At 44.9% G+C, this 19,691-nt stretch overlaps 1 protein-coding gene across 1 annotated transcript in view; it reads right to left on the bottom strand.

Moving 5' to 3' along the window:
- Nucleotides 1–19,691, bottom strand: part of myom2b (myomesin 2b) — a 158,351-nt gene that overhangs the window by 106,953 nt on the left and 31,707 nt on the right. The window contains exons 6-8 of the mRNA XM_085996445.1: nt 15,409–15,501; nt 2,537–2,625; nt 2,377–2,427 (exon numbers count right to left, since the gene is read on the bottom strand). Of these exons, the coding sequence (XP_085852571.1) occupies nt 2,377–2,427; nt 2,537–2,625; nt 15,409–15,501 (233 nt within the window). The remainder of the gene's footprint in view (nt 1–2,376; nt 2,428–2,536; nt 2,626–15,408; nt 15,502–19,691) is intronic.

The following is a 19,691-nucleotide window of genomic DNA, read 5'->3' as shown; positions in this document are numbered from 1 at the left end:
AGGGACTGGGTGCTAGGGTTTGGATGATCAGCCATGATCTCGTTGAATGGCGGAGCAGGCTCGAAGGGCCGAATGGCCTACTCCTGCTCCTATCTTCTATGTTTCTATGTTTCTATGTTAGGCCCTCCGACATACATTACTGAGGCGGATTGGTTCTTTACATCATTTCATTAAGAAACCCCATTGATTTATTTCTCCCTCTTGCAGCATTTTCACTCAATCTAACCACATTTAAAGGTGGTTAATTCCCAGGAGGTCAACATTTCAACTATGAATTTCTGGGGTGTGGGGGGAGGAGTGTGAGCATGGGAAAACAGGACATGTGTGGACGGGAGACTCTGCACATAAGCAGAAAAAAAACAGTCCTTGTGTTCCCAATTATCCTCAATATGTTGGTAGGAGACCACCGGAAGATGTAAATATTAGAAGAAGATGGTAATGCAGGGAAGTTGTTGCAACATCCCTCTCCCTGGGACCCAAACTGCAAAACTAATGGTCCTTCAGCCTCCAGGTGTGAGAGAGCTGAATTAACATGCATGTTTAAAACTACACAATTTCTAAAAGCAGCCTAGGCTTCTGACTATTTCTATCGAAGTTAACTTATCTCTTTCAAACTAGCAGTGCTCAGTACCTCTAAGCCAGTTTCGTCCATGATTGTTGAGAGTTTGAACATTTATTTCTTAAACTATGTAACAGAAATAAACTGATGAAAATTAATCAATCATAATTCTTTCTGATTGCTTCTTAGAAGGAGGTATGATTGGTGAAACTCAAGCTTTAAATGACTAAATGCGAGCAACATATTTAATGGTAATTCTCGTACCCTCAGTCCAGACGCCTAACGTTACCGGTTACAATGTTACACGGAATTAATTTTTTTTTGCTATTTCCTATGGTTTCACAAAGTGACGTGAGGGGCAGTAGAACAAAAATCCATCATTCATTGACTTGTGTCAGCGACCTTTGATCTCTGGTAAGGGCAAAGGTTGGCCCTGCCTGAAGCACTCGCCGGGATTACTCGGTGTTGTTGAAGTTGTAGAACAGACTAAAACAAAGAGGAGAGAGGAGCCTCTTTATTTATTGTTCACCCTTCCCCTCTTTGTTTTGCTCCATCCTATAAAGGTGCTCTTGTCTTCCTTTTCCCAGTTCTGGTACAGGGCCTTTACCCAATGTGTGGGCCTCTCTTCTTTTTTCAGGCGCGGACATATTTCCTGTGCATCTTTGGTTTTCACTAGTCCTTAAATTGTTTCCGCCCTTCAGATTGAGGTTGGATTTTTTTTTTCCTTTCTGTGCTTCAAGTGCTTCATCCATGGTTCCAATCCAGTGACATTCACAGCAAATGACAAGCGGTAGTCGTAAGTCCAAACAGTTTTCACAAACAAGTAACTGGAGCCAAAGGAAATCATCGTAAATTTAATGTGCTCAGAATCAGAGATAAAGGCCGTGATTTGACAGATTAGTGACTAAACACACTGGCCATATGAATCTGAGCCAGTAGATCAGAAAGGTCTGGGTTCCATCCCTATTTGTACTACATTAGCTCATCTCAGTTGGGGCAGTGATAGGGATTGTACAGTCAGCTTCAGTGTTTCTAGGACAGGGCTCTTGCGCCTGATTAAGCAACGCCTCGATTTTAAAACTGTCATCTTGTTTTCAAATCCCTCCATGCTCTCGCCCTTTCCTATCTCTGTAATCTGCTCCAGCCCTACAACCCTCTGAGATATCTGCACTCCTCCAATTCTGGCCTCTAGAGCATCCCTGATTTTAATCGCTCCACCATTGGCGGCCGTGACTTCAGCTGCCAAGGCCCTAAGCTCTGGAATTTCCTCCCTAAACCTCTCCGCCTCGCTCTCCTCCTTTAGGACACTTCTTAAAACCTACCTCTTTGACCAAGCTTTTTTGTCATTTGCCCCAATATCTCTGTGTGGCTCAGTGTCAGATTTTGTTTGATAACACTCCTGTGAAAGGCCTTTGAACATTTTACTACGTTAAAGGCGCTATATAAATACAAGTTGTTGTTGTTGATTTTTATCATCAACACCAGGATGTTGGGCGAGGACAGGATCAAACTCGCATGTGGCTTTATATCTCTGGATCTTTATATTATCAATGAGAACACGGGTTATATTTTGAAATATAATGGCTTTCCACTATCTAGGCTCACGCGTGAAGGAGGAGTAGTTGGACAAGAATTGGAGGGCTACTAGCTCCGACGATGGAATCATATCCTCGCAAGGGTCAGCATCTTCAGGATATAGTGGTTAAGATTTCATACTACAAGGTTGCCAAAGAGAGTGAATATTGTAACAACAATAGATGACGATATTAATAAATCACAATAAACATAATGGACTGTGTTTGCTGGTATTCACTTACGGTTCACAGGGAGCAACACGGAGTGGTAAGGCTCTTCATCCCCTCGGAACCCTAAAAGATGATAATTTGAATGATTGTTCAGTTAAATCATGCCCCCTCCTGTACAATATGTATCCCATGAATTGAGAAATGATCAAACTACGTTTATTCTGAAACTCACGTTTGACAATGAGAGCGGCATTGCTTGTTGCCTCCCCGTGAATGTTATACGCCAAGGCAGAATACTGAGCGGTGTCATTAGTGGTACATCTGAAATCAAAAACATGATCGCCTTACTAGCATCGCACCAAGGTCGACATTCTCATCATATTAAGTAATGATTCTATTAAGGGATTCAGGGGGAAAGAACACAGGAGAGCAAGAAAAAAAAAGGGCCCGATTTTAACTACCTCACCTGGTGGAAACCAGGCCGGGGGAGTGGGGCAGTTAAAATAACAGGATTCACTTACTGTCACCGAGCCTGCACCCTTCTCGCCGGGTCCCGATGTTAATTTGCTCTTTTGAGCAGGTGAGCCCGCCAGGGAGGAAGCGGGGTCCTACATTAAATATGCAGATTGTTGTCAACAGGACCCGATCTGCAATTTTAATCAGAGGCCTGAGCAGGGGGGGGAAGGGGCAGTAAGGGGGTGGGCAGGGGGCAGGGTGTGTGGGAGGTGATGAGGGGCAGTGTCAGCTCCACCATCAGGCAAAACCTGTCGGGAGCTGGATCCTGGGCCAGAAGAGGCCCAGACAGTAAATTTTAAATTTATTTTTCAGGTTTCCTTGGGGGCCAGAAGGGCTCCTCCAGACTTCACAGGCCTTAGGCCTCCCTTGAACCGGGCTGCACCCCTTCTTCCTGATCGCGGCCAGAAAGTCTCTTCCCCCAGCCAACCCCCACACCCCAACAATGGTGGGCAGACCACCCCCACTCCCCCCAATTGTGGCCAGAACCTCCACTAACTGCCGGGGTCCATTCCCCGGCTGCAGCCTCCTGCTGCAGCTTCCCATTCCCGTTCGCTGGCCAGACTGCCAATTTGGCCGGTTGTCGGATGGGAGTCCACATACTTTGATTTTAATAAGGCCCTGCCATTAAGATCGGCAACCACGTCCCCGGCTTTTTCCTGCGCGACCGCGCTCTCCCGCACCCTCCCCATTAATATCAGGGCCAACGTCTTTTTGCCAGTACAGGATATTCCACCATTAAGATTCTCCTACATAAATCAGTGTAATCACTTCATCTTTACGCTGCCTTAAACCACCAGTTTTCAAACTGGGATCTTGCAAGGAGGTCTCGGGGGTCAGTAAGGTCGTGGTACTTCTATCCATCAGACATCGGGTTTCTGTAATTTTCTGTATTTGTTGACTTGAGAGTGTATTATCTCTGTTACTGTATACTGATTAAAACACTTTCTCCAATGATAGCATGGCTTTCCTTTGGGTAGTTAAAACTGCCTTTGTAACATGAAGTGCATCTACATTTGTAGGGTTTCTCCACGAGTATGTCAATATTTGCCGGGAGTCCCTCGGAATTGTCCCCTTGGATTGGAAAATTCCCAATGTCATTCCATTACTTGAGAAGGGTGGGAACGATAAACCAGGAAATTATAGGCCTATTCGTCTAACGTCTGTTGTGATGAAGTTACTAGAGTCTGTTATTGGGGGGGGGAGAGTGACTGAACATTTGGACAAATATAAACTGATCAGAGAGAGCCAGCATGGCTCTGTAAAGGATAGGCATGTCTAACTAACCTAGTTGAACTGTTTGATGGGATCACCAACATGGTAGATAAGAGAGTGTCAGTGGATTTTATTTATATCAACTTGCAGAAGGCATTCTTTAAGGTTCCACACAAGAGATTGTAGGGAAAGATGGAAGCACATGGAATTCGAGGCAAACTTTTGACATGGGTAGGGAATCGGTTGGGAGGTAGGAGACAAAGAGTAGGGATAATTGGCATGTACTCCAATTGGTAGGATGTGACCAGTGGTGTCCCCCAGAGCTCTGTACTGGGGTCTCAGCTTTTCACTATATTTATGACTTAGATGAAGGGAGAGCCATATATCCTCGTTTACTGACAACATTAAGTTAGGCGGCACAGTAAATAGTGTAGATGGAAGCAGAAAGTTGCAAAGGGACATTGATAGGTTAAGTGAGTGGGCAAAACTGTGGTAGATGGAGTTCAAGGTGGGGAAGTGCGAGTTCATCCACTATGGATGCAAGAAAGGTTGATCAGAGTATTTTCTAAATGGCAAGATGCTAGGAACTGTGAACGAGCACAGAGATTTAGGGGTTCATGTACAGACATCACTAAAAACTAGTGGACTAGTGCAAAAAATAATTTAAAAGGCTAATGGAATGCTGGCCTTTATCTCAAGGGGCTGGAATACAATGGGTTGGGAGTTATGTTACAGCTGTACAGAGCACTGGTGAGACCCCACCTGGAGTACTGCAGTCAGGTCTGGGCACCACACCTCAGGAAGGATATATTGGCCTTGGAGTGGGTACAGTGCAGATTCACCAGAATGATACCGGGTGTAAAAAGGTTAAATTATGAGGACAGGTTAACATAAGAATTAGGAGCAGGAGCAGGCCATATGGCCCCTCGAGCCTGCTCCACCATTCAATAAGATCATGGCTGATCTTCGACCTCAACCCCACTTTTCTGCCCGATCTCCATATCCCTTGATTCCTCTAGAGTCCAAAATCAATCTATCTCAGCCTTGAATATACTCAAAGACTTGGCATCTACAGCCCACTGGGGCAGAGAATTCCAAAGATTTACAACCCTCTGAGTGAAGAAATTCCTCCTCATCTCGGTCTTAAATGGCCGACCCCTTATCCTGAGACTATGCTCCCTAGTTCGAGACTCTCCAGCCAGGGGGAAACAACCTCTCACCATCTACCCTCTCAATCCCCCTCAGCAACTTATATATTTCAATAAGATCACCTCTCATTCTTCAAAACCCAGAAAGTATAGGCCCAATCTACTCAATGTCTCCTCATAGGAGAACCCTCTCATCCCAGGAATCAATCGAGTGAACCTTCGTTGCACAGCCTCTAAAGGCAAGTATATTCTTCCTCGGATAAGGAGACCAAAACTGCACAGTACTCCAGATGTGGTCTCACCAAGGCCCTGTACAATTTGTACTCTTGTACTCCAATCCCCTTGCAATAAAGACTAACATGCCATTTGTCTTTGCGTCTCTCAAAGTTCCATCAAGACTCCTAATATATTACTGAGCCACACAGAGCAGGTTTGCTCCTTGGGTCTGTGCTGAGTTAGTTATACCTCAGTCAGGAAGGCTTGTGGTGTGATACAATGGTTTCCTGCATCCCTGGACTAGAGGAGGGAATAATCAGGGAGTGGGGAAATTGGTCCGGGCAGAAAACCGGTGTGAAGTGGGTTTGCGCGCCTGCAACCCACGCTCGACTCATCAAAGTCAAGCCTTTGCCCAGAATTCTTTCAAAAAAGGCAGTGAAATTGTCTTTTTGAATAAGTATTAAGTGTAAAGGGGCACCGTCTGCATGAGTATGTGCTGAGTAAATAACTCATCATTTGTTTACTAACACATCAGATTATTTAAATGACTTCAGCTGAGTGTGGCTTCGACAAAATTAAAAATGATACATGATTTTCCAGTTCTCTGTCTCCACACATTAAAAAATCTTTGCTGAGCAATATTTGTTTTCATCAAGCCACCGTCCCTTTAAAACCAATATCAGGATAACTGAACAAAAGGATGAAAATCACAAAATGCGATAATCCTTTAAAATGGCATTTGGAGAAGAGGATTTCAGCCTGGAATCCCACCATACAACCCAGTCTCCATTAAAAGCTAAAGACTGATCCGAGGGTAGAAAAATGGCATAATAAAAATGACCGAAATTGTATTTTGGGCTGTAACACAACAGAAAGACTTTCATGCCATCATACAATGAAGCACAAGACATACAGTAATCGGTGCTCCATAACTGTGTGACAGACCTAAATATACCACCAATAAGCTTTAAGAAAGCGATATATATTTAGAAGGCAGTCTCAGCTTAGACTGACATGGATACTGGTTCAGATAATCCGTGGAGGGTGCGATTCTGGCAGTTCCACTATGGAAGTGTGCGGCTGCCCGCACCAAAGCTCCCCTGTTCAGGGGAGGGGCCTTTGGTGGTTTGTGGGCACATCTGTGACACCTGCCTGTCAAAGACCCTGTAAACGTTGGTAGAATCTGGCTGGGCGTGGGGGATACCAGGCCTAACTATGTCGATGCTGCAGTGTATGTACCTTTAAGAGAGAACTACTTTTACAGCTCCTGTATACTGTAGTACCGGCAGTGACCACACCTGTATATAAGCCTTGAGCACGCCTCTGTACTGTTAGTCTTTAGACTACCCTCCTCCAGTAAACACCTGTTGATTGTTAATTTACAGCCTCCATCTAGTTATTGGAAAACATCATACTTTAAGAATCACGGATTCAACAGATGCTATACTGAGTTCTGTCTAAGGGCCAAGGCAATGGGAAACTCCTGACCTATTAAGTCCCCTCCTGGCTCTGCCCCTCAGTCCTTACATCAATGACCTTGTGGCAGTGGCTGGGTGGAGGCAAGGCCATCCCAGAAACAGGCCTTAAAAGCCAGGACCCTGCCGAGTTTGTGGCCATTCCACCAAACTTACAGTGGGCATCCGTCCAGAAGAGCGGAGCAATGTTGGTGCCTTTAAATCTATAAACAGTTTATGGAGATCAAAAAATGACCTTTGTGCTGCCCTCATACAAATACATTCACATTATCAGTGCAGCTCCAGGCTTAAGAATCCAAGGAGGGCGAATTGGTAATACCCTAGTGATTAGGCTTACTGCATAGCAATCTGATTAGGATCACATTACTGTGCAGTAGTCAGAAACGTTCCTGTCATTCAACATGTGTTGTTTCATGATTAATTACTTTCTTGGCCAGTCAAGTGTCCGAGTTGATTCCAGTGCTCCCCACCAGGTGGTGGAACAGCAGACTGAGCATGCCTTTGCCAACTAATGCTATGTTCAGTCATTTACATTATGGCCCAGCATTTGCTGGATTGGGGCATCTCGTGGCGTGCACCGTGAGTTGCTTTTTTTTTTCCTCACCCTTCAGCACCAATTATTTTTGCGTCGCAAATTGCTGGAAATGCAAGTGGATAACGGAAAGGGCAATGGGGCATCTGGGACCTTGATCAACAATGGAACCAATCCTCTATCTCCTTAACCAATGAGATTTAAGGATACAAAATGAAACTGAGTGAAGGAAATAGGGTGAATTAGTCAAATTAGATACAGAAAGAGAAAGGGGGAGAAGAATGGATAAAGCGAGAGAGACAGAAAGGAAAGGAAAATAATTTAAAAATTTCAAATTTCAAAAACCGCTAGAACAATTTACTAGCTGTTGGAGTGAGACTCCACAGTTTCATTGTTCCCTTTCTGGGCCACCGAGGTTGAGTTGCACGTCAGGACCATAAATCACCCACTAGCAGGGTGCTCACACCATGAAATAGTAGCCCTAACTTTCTGTGGCGAGTTTAATTCGTATTCACTGTGCAAATTCAGCAATTTCTTGACGTTCACGGGGAGGTTGATGGCGAGCGCCCGTTTTCGTCAGGCTAACAGCAGAGCGGCGCAAATCGGCCAGAGATGTTTTGTGGCGATTCGCAGCTCACGGCGTATCTCTTCCTCGCCACAAAGTGCTGGATTTAGTACGCACCAATAACGGGTATGCGTTAAACTCGCCATTATTTTCCCAGCAATTTTTGGGGCAATAAAGAATCATTGGCAGGTTGGTTTTTTGTTATAGAATCATAGGATGATACAGCACAGAAGGAGGCTATTTGGCCCATCGTGCCTGTGCCGGCTCTTTGGTAGAGCTACCCAATTAGTCCCACTCCCCTGCTCTTTCCCCATAGCCCTGTAAATGTTTTCCCTTTAAGTATTTATCCAACTCTCTTTGAATGTCACTATTGAATCTGCTTCCACCACCCTTTCAGGCAGTGCATTCTAGAGCTTAACAACTCGCTGCGTAAAAAAATGTTTCCTCATGTCACCTCTGGCTCTTTTGCCAATCACCTCAAACCTGTGTCCTTCCTTTTGCCACTGGAAACAGTTTCTCTTTCTTTACTTGATCTAAACCCTTCATGATTCCGAACACCTCCACCAAACCGCCTCCCAGCCTTCCCTGCTCCGAGGAGAACAACTCCAGTCTCTCCACATAACTGATGTCCCTCATCCCTGGCACCATTCCAGTAAATCCCCTCCACACCCCCTCCAAAGCCCCAATACCCCTCCCATCTCCGTACACCGCACCACCCTGTCCTGCCCCCTTCGATCTCCTCCTTGCTGATACATGATGGGTTACAGTTTAGGGCCACAAACCACCTTCTGGTGCCTAACCCAAATGGTCATTCTTAATGGGCATTTCTGGACTGTTCAACTATGATTCTGACCTCACCAAACATCTAAATAATTTTCCAAAACAAAAAGAAAAAAGAAAATACTGCAGATGCTGGAAATCTGAAATAAAAACAGAAAATGCTGGAGATACTCAGCAGGTCAGGCAGCATCTGTGAAGAGAGAAACAGAGTTAACGTTTCAGGTCGATGACCTTTTGTCTGACCTGAAACGTTAACTCTGTTTCTCTCTTCACAGATGCTGCCTGACCTGCTGAGTATCTCCAGCATTTTCTGTTTTTATTATAGAACTTTCCAGCCAGTTACTAGGACACAGATCAGAAGCAGGAACCCCTGGCTAATCTCTCCCTTCCTTAGCTCAGGACAGTAATAATATTAAAGGAATGAACAATAGTTTTCTGGTAAATGTGAGCACGGGTTGATAAAATAACAGTATTTTCAGTGATTAGTAAAGTACTGAATGTTACCTACCACCTTTAGAAGAACATTGATTACTGCCTTGCATTTTACTCTGGCAGCTCTTTAGCTTCACTAAAGTTTTAAACTAGTCCACCTCAGGTGTCTACAGCAGTTGATTGTAGAGAAACATTAAAAGAAGCTGCATTTCTGCCATGTGTCAAAATAGTTTTGTTATTATCCTAACTTCAAAATGGGCAACTGTTCTTAAAGCAAAACTGTGCAATTCATTTCTCAGCCTCAGTATGTCAGAAGGACAAGCTCCATAACAAAAGCTGGTATTACAGGGGAGATTTTCACAGAATCAGTCCTATAGTGTTAGCGACCTATCTCTGATTCACACTCACATCAAGCGAGGCTTCACGCCAGCCACAAAACCTTGCTAAATTATCCATCTAGGACAGACCTCAAGGGACCAATACATATTTCTACAGAAGAATTTTATTGTTTGTATCATAAACTAAGGAAGACTCTTTCTACTATTTGTCAGCCAGTGGCACAGTGGGTAGCACTCTCACCTCAGAGTCAGAAGGTTGTGGGTTCACAGTCCCACTCCAGAGACTTGAGCACAAAAATCTAGGCTGACACTCCAGTGCAGTGCTGAGGGAGTGCTGCACTGTCGAAGGTGCCATCTTTCAGATGAGACGTTAAACCGAGGGCCCGTCTGCTCTCTCAAGTGGACGTAAAAGATCCCATGGCACTAGCTCAAAGGAGAGTAGGGGACTTATCCATGGTGTCCTGGCCAATATTTATCCCTCAATCAACATCACTAAAAACAGATTGTCTGATCATTATCATATTGCTTTTTGTGTGAGCTTGCTGTGCGCAAATTGGCTGCCGTGTTTCCTACATTACAACAGTGACTCCACTTCAAAAAGTACTTCATTGGCTGTAAAGCGCTTTGGGACATCTGATCATCGTGAAAGGCAATTCTTTTCTTTTTATAGAAGCTGAACCAAATCGTTTGTTAAGTGAATTTTTTATGCTGTATATGTATAACAATATTGCTTTGTGCTTAGTGTTGCCTAGTTCTCAATCTTCTGTTTATATGATTTTAGCCTGTGACATTTTCCCAGCAAATTCTGGCCCATTATTAGTAATGCAAAAATTAAATGTTCATTTTTTTTTCTTTTAATGCTGCATATGGCAGGTCAGAGAACCACAAAACTTATTTTTACATAAGCATGTATGAGATCTTAACGTATCAGATATTTTTGAAAGCAATAAAACAGGCGTAGATATAACAGAATTAGAAAGGTTTCAAATCACCGACTTAACATGGCCTTAGTAACAAGGTGACAGCCAAGAGAATCTAATCTGCTATGAGGGAGCAGGGATCCAATCGCAGACAGCTCAACATTCTGGTGAGGGCAGCTGTGATGGACCAGGACTGTGGTGCAAACGAGGAAAGCAGATTACATCATTCATCTATATCAGGTGGAAGAGAACAGTGCTGCGAAACCTCAGAAACACAGCTGTCAATCAAAAAAAAAAACACTTCAAAAAAATGACGGAAATTTTCCTCCCGTCATCCTGAACTGATCGTGCCGTTGATGTCTTTGAATTGATAGAAATACAGCTTCAGCAATTCACACTGATGGTCATTATCGGTGTTCCTTTCCTTTGCTTTTCTGGCTGGATAATTGAATTTAACAGCCAGAGGTCATAACAAATCAGGCAGACATCAAATCGATACACTATTAGAATATGAAGGGACATTGCCTGCATTTGGCTTTTATTGTACAAAAAAAAAGCACAACCTCTTCTCAGTTAGTAAAGAGACTCAGAAAGAAAGAGAAAAGAAGAATTAGGAGCAGCAAAGAATGAATATGTATATCCAAGATGAGATCAAGTAGATTAGCATGTGTCTGGTGGACACATGAACACTAAAGTATACTTCTTCTCGAGAAGCATCCAGGAAGGCGCCGAACACCTCGAGTCTCTTCGCCGGGAGCAAGCAGAAGCCAAGCGCAGGCAGCGCAAGGAGCGCACGTCAACCCAAGCACCCCAACCACCCGCCCCTTCAACCACCATCTGCCCCACCTGTGACAGAGACTGTAGGTCCCGCATTGGACTCATCAGCCACCTGAGAACTCATTGTTAATGTGGAAGCAAGTCATCCTCGGTTCCGAGGGACTGCCTAAGAAGAAGAAAGTATACTCCAATTAAACAGTAATTCACACACATGCAAAACATGTGTTGTCATCAATTTTAACTACAGATGGTTCCCAGCTGAAGTGCAATGCGTTGATTAATCAGGACTCTATACAAAACACATCACTACATTTCGCACTCCCACGCCAGCTTTTCTCCCACCCTCTTCTGAGGGGAACGAGTCCCACTGGGTTACAATTCTTTGAGCTCCAGCATCTCCTCAGAGAGGCCATTCATCACATGTGACTCTTGGCTGTGAGGGTGGGGGAACACCTTATTTAAAGGTAGGATCGCAGCAAGAAACACAACAGGGCAAGACTTCATCCCGCTGGTCCAACTCTGCTGTAACCCCAACCCTCGTTCCTGGGTTGGGATCAATTGCATATGCAGGGTAAGCTCCCAGCGGTCAGAAATGGGGGATGTTCACTGATGACTGCACAGTGTTCAGTGCCATTCGCAACTCCTCAATCTATGCCCGCATGCAACAAGACCTGGATGACATTCATGCTTGGGCTATTAAGTGGCAGGTACCATTCGCACCACACAGGTGCCAGGCAATGACTATCTCCAACAAGTGAGAGTCTAACCACCGCCCCTTGACATTCAACGGCATTACCATCGCCGAATCCCCCACCATCAACATCCTGGGGGGTCACCATTGACCAGAAACTTAACTGGACCAGCCAGATAAATACTGTGGCAACAAGAGCAGGTCAGAGGCTAGGTATTCTGTGGCGAGTGTCTCACCTCCTGACTCCCCAAAGCCTATCCACCATCTACAAGGCACAAGTCAGGAGTGTGATGGAATACTTTCCACTTCCCTGGATGAGTGCAGCTCCAACAACACTCAAGAAGCTCGACACCATCCAAGACAAAGCAGCCCGCTTGATTAGCACCCCATCCACCACCTTAAACATTCACTCCCTCCACCACCAGCGTACCGTGGTTGCAGTGTGTACCATCTACAAGATGCACTGCAGCAACTCACCAAGGCTTCTTCGGCAGCACCTTCCAAACCCGCGACCTCTCCCACCAAGAAGGACAAGGGCAGCAGGCGCATGGGAACACTACCACCTCCAAATTCCCCTCCAAGTCACGCACCATCCTGACTTGGAAGTATATTGCCGTTCCTTCATCATCATTGGATCAAAATCCTGGAACTCCCTCCCTAACAGCATTGTGGGAGTACCTTCACCACACGGACTGCAGCGGTTCAAGAAGACGGCTCACCACCACCTTCTCAAGGGCAACTAGGGATGGGCAATAAGTGCTGGCCTTGCCAGCGACGCCCACATCCCATGAATGAATTTAAAAAACTCTTCAGCAGGGACTCCACCACCGTCAGGGATAGCGCCTTAAAGAGCAGCACATTTTAAAGGGAGCTGAATGAGCCCAGAACCAACAAACAGTATTTGTCTATGTTGGAAGTGGAAGATGTAGCCATCTCCCATCTTGCAGCTAGCCCTCCTGTCTCCCATTGCCACATTTCCCCCACCGCTTCCTTCCTTCTGGCCTTCTCCTCCATTGGCGGTGTATCAGCAGGAATAAAGGGGAAATCAGCCAGAGTCCCAAGCCCCACTCACTCACTATCATTTGCATGCAGCAGGATGGGCAATGGGGAAGGGAGGGAGAGGAAAATAAAAATGTTGGTGACCACTTTAAAGAGTGAGGATTTGGTAGGAGGACTCCCCGCCCACTTTCCTCTGAACAACCTTCCGAGACCACCCAAAAACAGGCAGGTTCCCGGGGGAAAGTCCAGCCCCGAGTGTCAGCAGACTATTTAACCATGGGAGTGTGGGAGGGCATCCAGACTGAACCCGAATCTGTCCTCAACAATGTGAAGTCAGTCACTGGCAATCAGGAGTGAGGTGATCAGATTAACTTCTTCCCTTCCTAGCCTAGGGGTACTGAGGCTAATTGCACAATGCTTCTGCAAACTCAACAAAAGCAATGATCAAGCATAGGGCCTCCCTGATCTGGATGTCTCCGCAGCACTTTATGTGGTGACTTTTCCCACTAAGCCATTGGAATCATAGGTTTTTGGCATAGATTTCCAATGAGAATTACAGAAGTTTTCTATGATGAACGACTCAAACATGAAGGCTATGTAAACAAGCTGTTTAAAAAAAAAAAAAAATGAATGCCTTTAAATGGGGAAGAAAGTAATAGATGCCACATAATAGACTTGATAGCAAAATTAAAGCCCATGGGATTTAAAGGGGCAGTGGCAGTGTGGATACAAAATTAGCTAAGGGACAGAAAGCAGAGCGTAGTGCTGAACGGTTGTTTTTCAGACTGGATGACGATATACAGTGGTGTTCCCCAGGGGTCTGTATTAGGACCACTGCTCTTTTTGATATATTTTAATAACATGGACTTGGGTATATCGGGCATCATTTCAAAGTTTGCAGATGAAACAAAACTTGCAAATGTAGTAAACAATGAGGAGGATCGTAACAGACTTCAGGAGGAAATAGACAGACTGGTGAAATGGGATCATGGCCGATAAAATTTAACGCAGAGAAATGTGAAGTGATACATTTTGGTAGGAAGAATGAGGAGAGGCAATATAAACTAAATGGTACAATTTTAAAGGGGGGTGCAAGAACAGAGAGACCTGGGGGTGTATGTACATAAATCTCTGAAGGCGGCAGGACAAGTTGAGAAGGCTGTTAAAAAAGCATGCGGGATCCTTGGCTTTATTAATAGAGGCATAAGCAAGGGAGTTATGATAAACCCTTTATAAAACACTGGTTCGGCCGCAGCTGGAGTATTGTGTTCAATTCTGGGAAACACACTTTAGGGAGGATATCAAGGCCTTGGAGAGGGTGCAGAAGAGATTTATTAGAATGGTACCAGGGATGAGGGACTTCAGTTATGTGGAGAGACTGGAGAAGCTGGGGTTGTTCTCCTTAGAGCAGTGAAGGTTAAGAGGATAGAGGTGTTCAAGACTATGAACAGTTTTGATAGAGTCAATAAGGAGAAACTGTTTTCAGTGGGAGAAGGGTCGGTAACCAGGGGACACAGGTTTAAGGTAATTGGCAAAAGAATCAGAGGCAACATGAGGAAATTTTTTTTTTTTTTTTTTAAACACAGCAGCCTAGAAATTCGGTTGTGGGTCCGCCAGGGCTTTAGTGCCCGAAATTTTGCGCCGGCGTTAATGCCGCTGCGCCCGACGAAAATTCGGTTGCCCCGGGCCCAGACGGCGGCGGGCGCTAATGGAGGGTTTTTGCGCCTCACTATGGGCATTCAGTGCAGTTTTGAGGCGCTAATCCCCCGCTGCGGCACCCGAGGCGGTGCGGCAGGCTGGGGTACTGCAGGCCTCCTCCTTCTGTTAAGGAGGAACTGCCTGCAGCCGACCGCTGGTCGGTCGATTCGCCCGACAAATGAGCCCGGCACCTCGGGGAAGAGCCGGGCTCGCGGGCCACACACATCAGTGCCGCGGGGGGGTGGTGGAGGAGTCCGGGGAGGGGTGTGTGGGCAGGCGGCCGCCGGGAAAGCGGCCGGCCGCCGCTCCACCTTTATGCGCCAGCGCAAAGGTGTGTAACATCCCTTTCAACAATCGTTGGTTGCGGCTGCCACGGGCGAGGTGGCCGCAACTGAATTTGGGCTTGGGGCCGGGTTACCACGGCAACCGGGACGCTGCGCACACCGATGACGTCATCGGTGCCGGCGCAGCGCTACCGGCTAACGCCGATGGTAGGGCCCAACGCAATTTCGTTACCAGCTATAATTCCGGCACAAGACCCTCTAACGCCTCTAATTGGGCGCTAACCCCACCGAATTTCTAGGCCAGCGAGTTGTGATCTGGAATGCACTGCCTGAAAGGACAGTGGCAGCAGATTCAATAGTAACTTTCAAAGCTCTACCGTAGAGCCAGCACAGGCATGATGGGCCGAATGGCCTCCTTCTATGCTGCATCATTCTATGATTCTATGCAAACATAACAAGAAAAATCAACCACGATTACCATGACCCCCTTGAGCCTCCTTTATATTTCGGTGTAAACTCACCTGTTAATCTCCAAAGAGTAAACTCCGTAGTTGCTTTCCATCCTGTATTTGCCTGGTTCACCTGTTTGATCAATGTAGACGTCATCTTTATACCTACCAGTAAAATACAAACAAGTCAGAGGGACTGTTTTCAGAGAGAGGGGATTAACTCTGATGTTCATTTGTTTTAGTCACAGAATAGGAATAAGCAAAGGAGATACATGTCCCCAATGAGATTGTTGTCCCCACCCAAAACATTTATTTATCAATGATTGAGATTATAGATTTCCTATATTACAACAGTGACTATACTTCAAAAAGTATGTTGTTGGCTGCACAGCATATTGGAACATCCTAAGGCCATGAAAGGCGCTATATAAATGCAAGTCTTTATTTTTAGACTTAATTAAGGTTACTAACTTTGATACTCCTTATCAGTAAATTTAAAGAACCATTTGCACAAGGATTTGTTGTAAATGATTATGGCTTTCATATGGGGGTTGAAATTGTGCTGTGTGATTTCTGACTGGGTGAAATTCTTTTGCCTGCTATTTTAAGTGGTTCATTGCTTTTATTAGTATGATGACAGAGGAATTACAAACAAAGGCAACAACTTATATTTACTGACTACATTTAACATGAAAAATGTCCCAAGGCACTTCACAAATAGGCATAAGGGAAATAGCAAATGGACACGGAGTCAGGAGGGTAGAAATTGGGAGGGGTGACTAAAAGCTTGGTCAAAGAGATGGGTTCCAAGGAGGGCCATAAAGGAGAAGAGAGGGGTAGAAATGCAGAGAGGATTAGGGAAGTACAGAGGCGGTTGAAAGCTCTGTTAAAAGATATTGCATAAGTAACAAACACATCTATGTGTTTATTATTTTTATTGCACAGCCGGATATTGGAACGGTAAAATCTTCATTTTAGCTGCCTCTTGACATACTGCAGATACTGTCAGACTAATTGTTTACAAATATTATCAGCAAGTTGACCTTCACACACCCTTCTTATAATATTTGGTCTCACATGAAAAAACATGTGCTAGTATCAGTGACACGCCGCATCAAGCTTATCACGACTAGTTTTAACTGGCAGTGTGCAAGACGGCTACCTCGAGAGTTCAACCCAATTATCTCGGACTTAATTATCTTATGGAGGTATGATCGACATCCTCAAAGAAACATTTATTTAGATTCTTAATCACCCTTTCTTTGTATTTCCTGAATCCATGGTGATTCAAATATCTATTAGTTCAGTCTGAATTATGCACCAGTCTTATACCGTTGTATGTGGTATAAAGTGTGTGTTGTATTACAGTAGACTTGCTAATGTTTAATTTATGTAAATTGTAAATGAAAGGCAGGCCTACTACTTGCAAGGAGAGCAGCTTTTTAAAAAAACTTCTGATGTGTTTAGTTTGCCTCCAGTGAACGCGCTGCAATATAATTCATTGTCTGTGAAGTGCTTTAGGATGTTTCCAAAAGACACAATAAGATATTTTAGAGGCAATTATAACTCCTTCCGCCCAGCTGAAACAGGGCAGTAGTGGAGTTAAAATCAAGATGGTCAACAATCCTGCTCCACCACCATTTTAACTCGGACCTACAGAGGACACTCCACTCAGTGAAGCCTAGGAGGAGATGCCCCAAAAAGGTAAGTCAAAAATTATTTTGTGCGGCCAGCAGGATCAGGGGCTCCACAAGAAAAAGTTGGGCTGCCTTGGGTCATTATTCCCATTTTTGTACCCCATATTTGGAAATCTTCTAACTGCCACTTAACTAAACAAAATCTATGTTTGTTACACGAGGCAAGCTGCCAGTCACCACTTCAATCAGGCGGGTCTTGCAATCGCTCTGCCCACTTCCCGCTCAATGCATACCAAAGACCAAAATCGGGGCTCGTGTCGTCACTGTTAGGTAAGCACAGCAGCCAATTTGAATGCAGCAGTCAATCTGAACACAGCAAGATCCAACAAACAGCAATTAATTCATCTGTGCTGTTGGTTGAGGGAGGAATGATAGTCTGGACAGCAGGAGTATGCCCTGATCTTCTTCAAAAAAATGCCATGAGATCTTTTATATCCACTTGAAATGAGGCCTCAGTTTAACGTCTCATCTGAAAAGCACTTCTGACAATGCGGCACTGCCTCGGTACTGCACTGAAGCATCAGTTTAGATTGTGGCCCCGAAATCCCTGGAGCTGGAGGAGGCATAAGGGTCAGTTACGCTTGGGGTGCAGGGGCGGGGCAAAAATGGGCCAATCCTGACTCTGCTAGGATTCTACCACATTTGACCTGGACTTTGAAATTACGGTTGGGGAGCCATGGACGGATCTTACATCTGAGCCCTCCTCCCACGTCAAGGCGGCATATCGGGAAAGTTCCCAGCCTTCCCCAGGAAATTCCCCGGGAAATTCCTCACTATATGCTTTTTAAGACCTCTGTATACCTCAGGCCAGTGGAGACCCATCTTAAGTCCCTATGGGATCTTCTCAAGGACCCAAACCTTTACTAGAGTAAGGTAATCAATCCCTCTGGGATTACCTTCTTTAGTCAGGTTGGTTCCAATGGAAGCTGAAGAATTTCTTTAAATTTTCTTCAGCCCATTTGGACCACCGGAGGACTCTGCTCCACCTTGGGAGGGCCGATTGGCTTAGGCCGGGATACACCGCTGATGCACCCTAGCAGTGGCCAGCAGCTTTATCCCGGCTAGGCAAGTGACCCATGTCCAGAATATGGGACAGGGTCTCTGGCAGTAGGCAAGGGTTCTGTTCTGCCACACTTACGCCAGAGGAGCAGGGCACCAGGAATTCCCAGGCTTATATGTTCAAGGCTTGGAGTGGGGCTTGAACTCACAACCTTCTAACTCCGATGCAGCAGTCCTAGTAACTGAGTCAATCTGACTCAATGTGGAACAGCTGTATTTCAAATTACAATTAGATCTAAGATGCACAGCTAACTTCAAGATGTTGGTTCATGAGGATGCTCAAACGTTATTGCAATTCCTCATGGCAAACTAGTCACGATTGGTACAGTGAAGCAAATCACATACTGTATGTAGCCAACAGACATGCCAATAAATAAATGGACTTTAGTGACTGAGTCACAAGGCGGCAATTCCAGTAAAGGGTGCAACTGCAGATCATTTTATAAAATCATTAATGGAGGATTTCATTTCTTCACTAGGAAACCCAAGCCATACATTGCATCAGGGGTCTATGTACCCTGCAATACTTTCCTTGACAAACTAAAATTAATAAGACATCTACAATCTATTGGCATCTCATAATGGTTGAAGTATGGTGTAACTTAATCACAAGGCAGAGCCTGTGGATGGAGATAAACTGCCGTTTACCAGTAATCGGAGGAGGAGTCATGAAGCCACCACCTTGCACCTTTCTCCTCAGTATTTTCTTCTGTATAAATAGGTCGTAGGAGCAAAATTCTGATTGGTAAAGTTCACATATGAATGCTTAATGCCCTCATACTCCATTCCTGTTTGTGCTATTTTAAGCAGGTGTTAACCTGATTATCTTAAATGATGCCCAATGCCTGCATAAAAATAGCACGCACAGGAATGTAGTGCAAGCACATTAAGCATTCATACATGAACTTCACCAACTGGAATTTGCAGCCTTGTACGTCTTAGCTCAATGCTTTATTAAACATTATTACTTATTAGCATTATTATTAATACTGTGTGAGGGAGATTGCAGGGTCTGTGTGCACTAGTGTGATCGCTGTGTGTTAGAGATGTAGATGGCAGATGGATTGTTTTATTGGAATAAGTCAATTCAAGAAACCCGAAGGAATTGGATGATATTTTTAAACTTTATAATCAATTTCCTCAATTTACTAATGTTATTGGTGTCAGGAAGGAGAGTACAGTCTGCAATTACATGGACTTACGAGTGGCTGTCAATAATTTATCTGAAGCACCACATAACAGCAGCAACTTGCATTTATACAGCGCTTTTAACATAGTAACACGTCCCAGGAGCGTAACCAGACAAAAATGAACACCAAAGGAGGGGTGGCTAAACGCTTCGTCAAAGAGGTAAGTTTTAAGGAGCGTCTTAAAGGAGAGAGAGCTAGAGAGGCGGAGAGGTTTAGGGAGGGAATTCCAGAGCTTGGGGCCTAGACAGCTGAAGGCGCAGCCGCCAATGGTGCGGCAATGGAGCTGGGGGATGCACAAGAGGCCAGATACAGAGAAGCGCAGAGGTCTCAGAGGGTTGTAGGGCTGGAAGAGGTTATAGAGGTAGGGAGATGTGCAGCCATGGAGAGATTTGAGCGCGAGGATGAGAAT

This window comes from Somniosus microcephalus, chromosome 9 (genome assembly GCF_052327205.1).
Source record: "Somniosus microcephalus isolate GS21.2 chromosome 9, FLI_Smic_1.0, whole genome shotgun sequence".
NCBI lineage: Eukaryota > Metazoa > Chordata > Chondrichthyes > Squaliformes > Somniosidae > Somniosus > Somniosus microcephalus.
The sequence above is the reverse complement of the archived record's forward strand: the minus strand, read 5'-3'. Positions and strand labels throughout refer to the sequence as shown.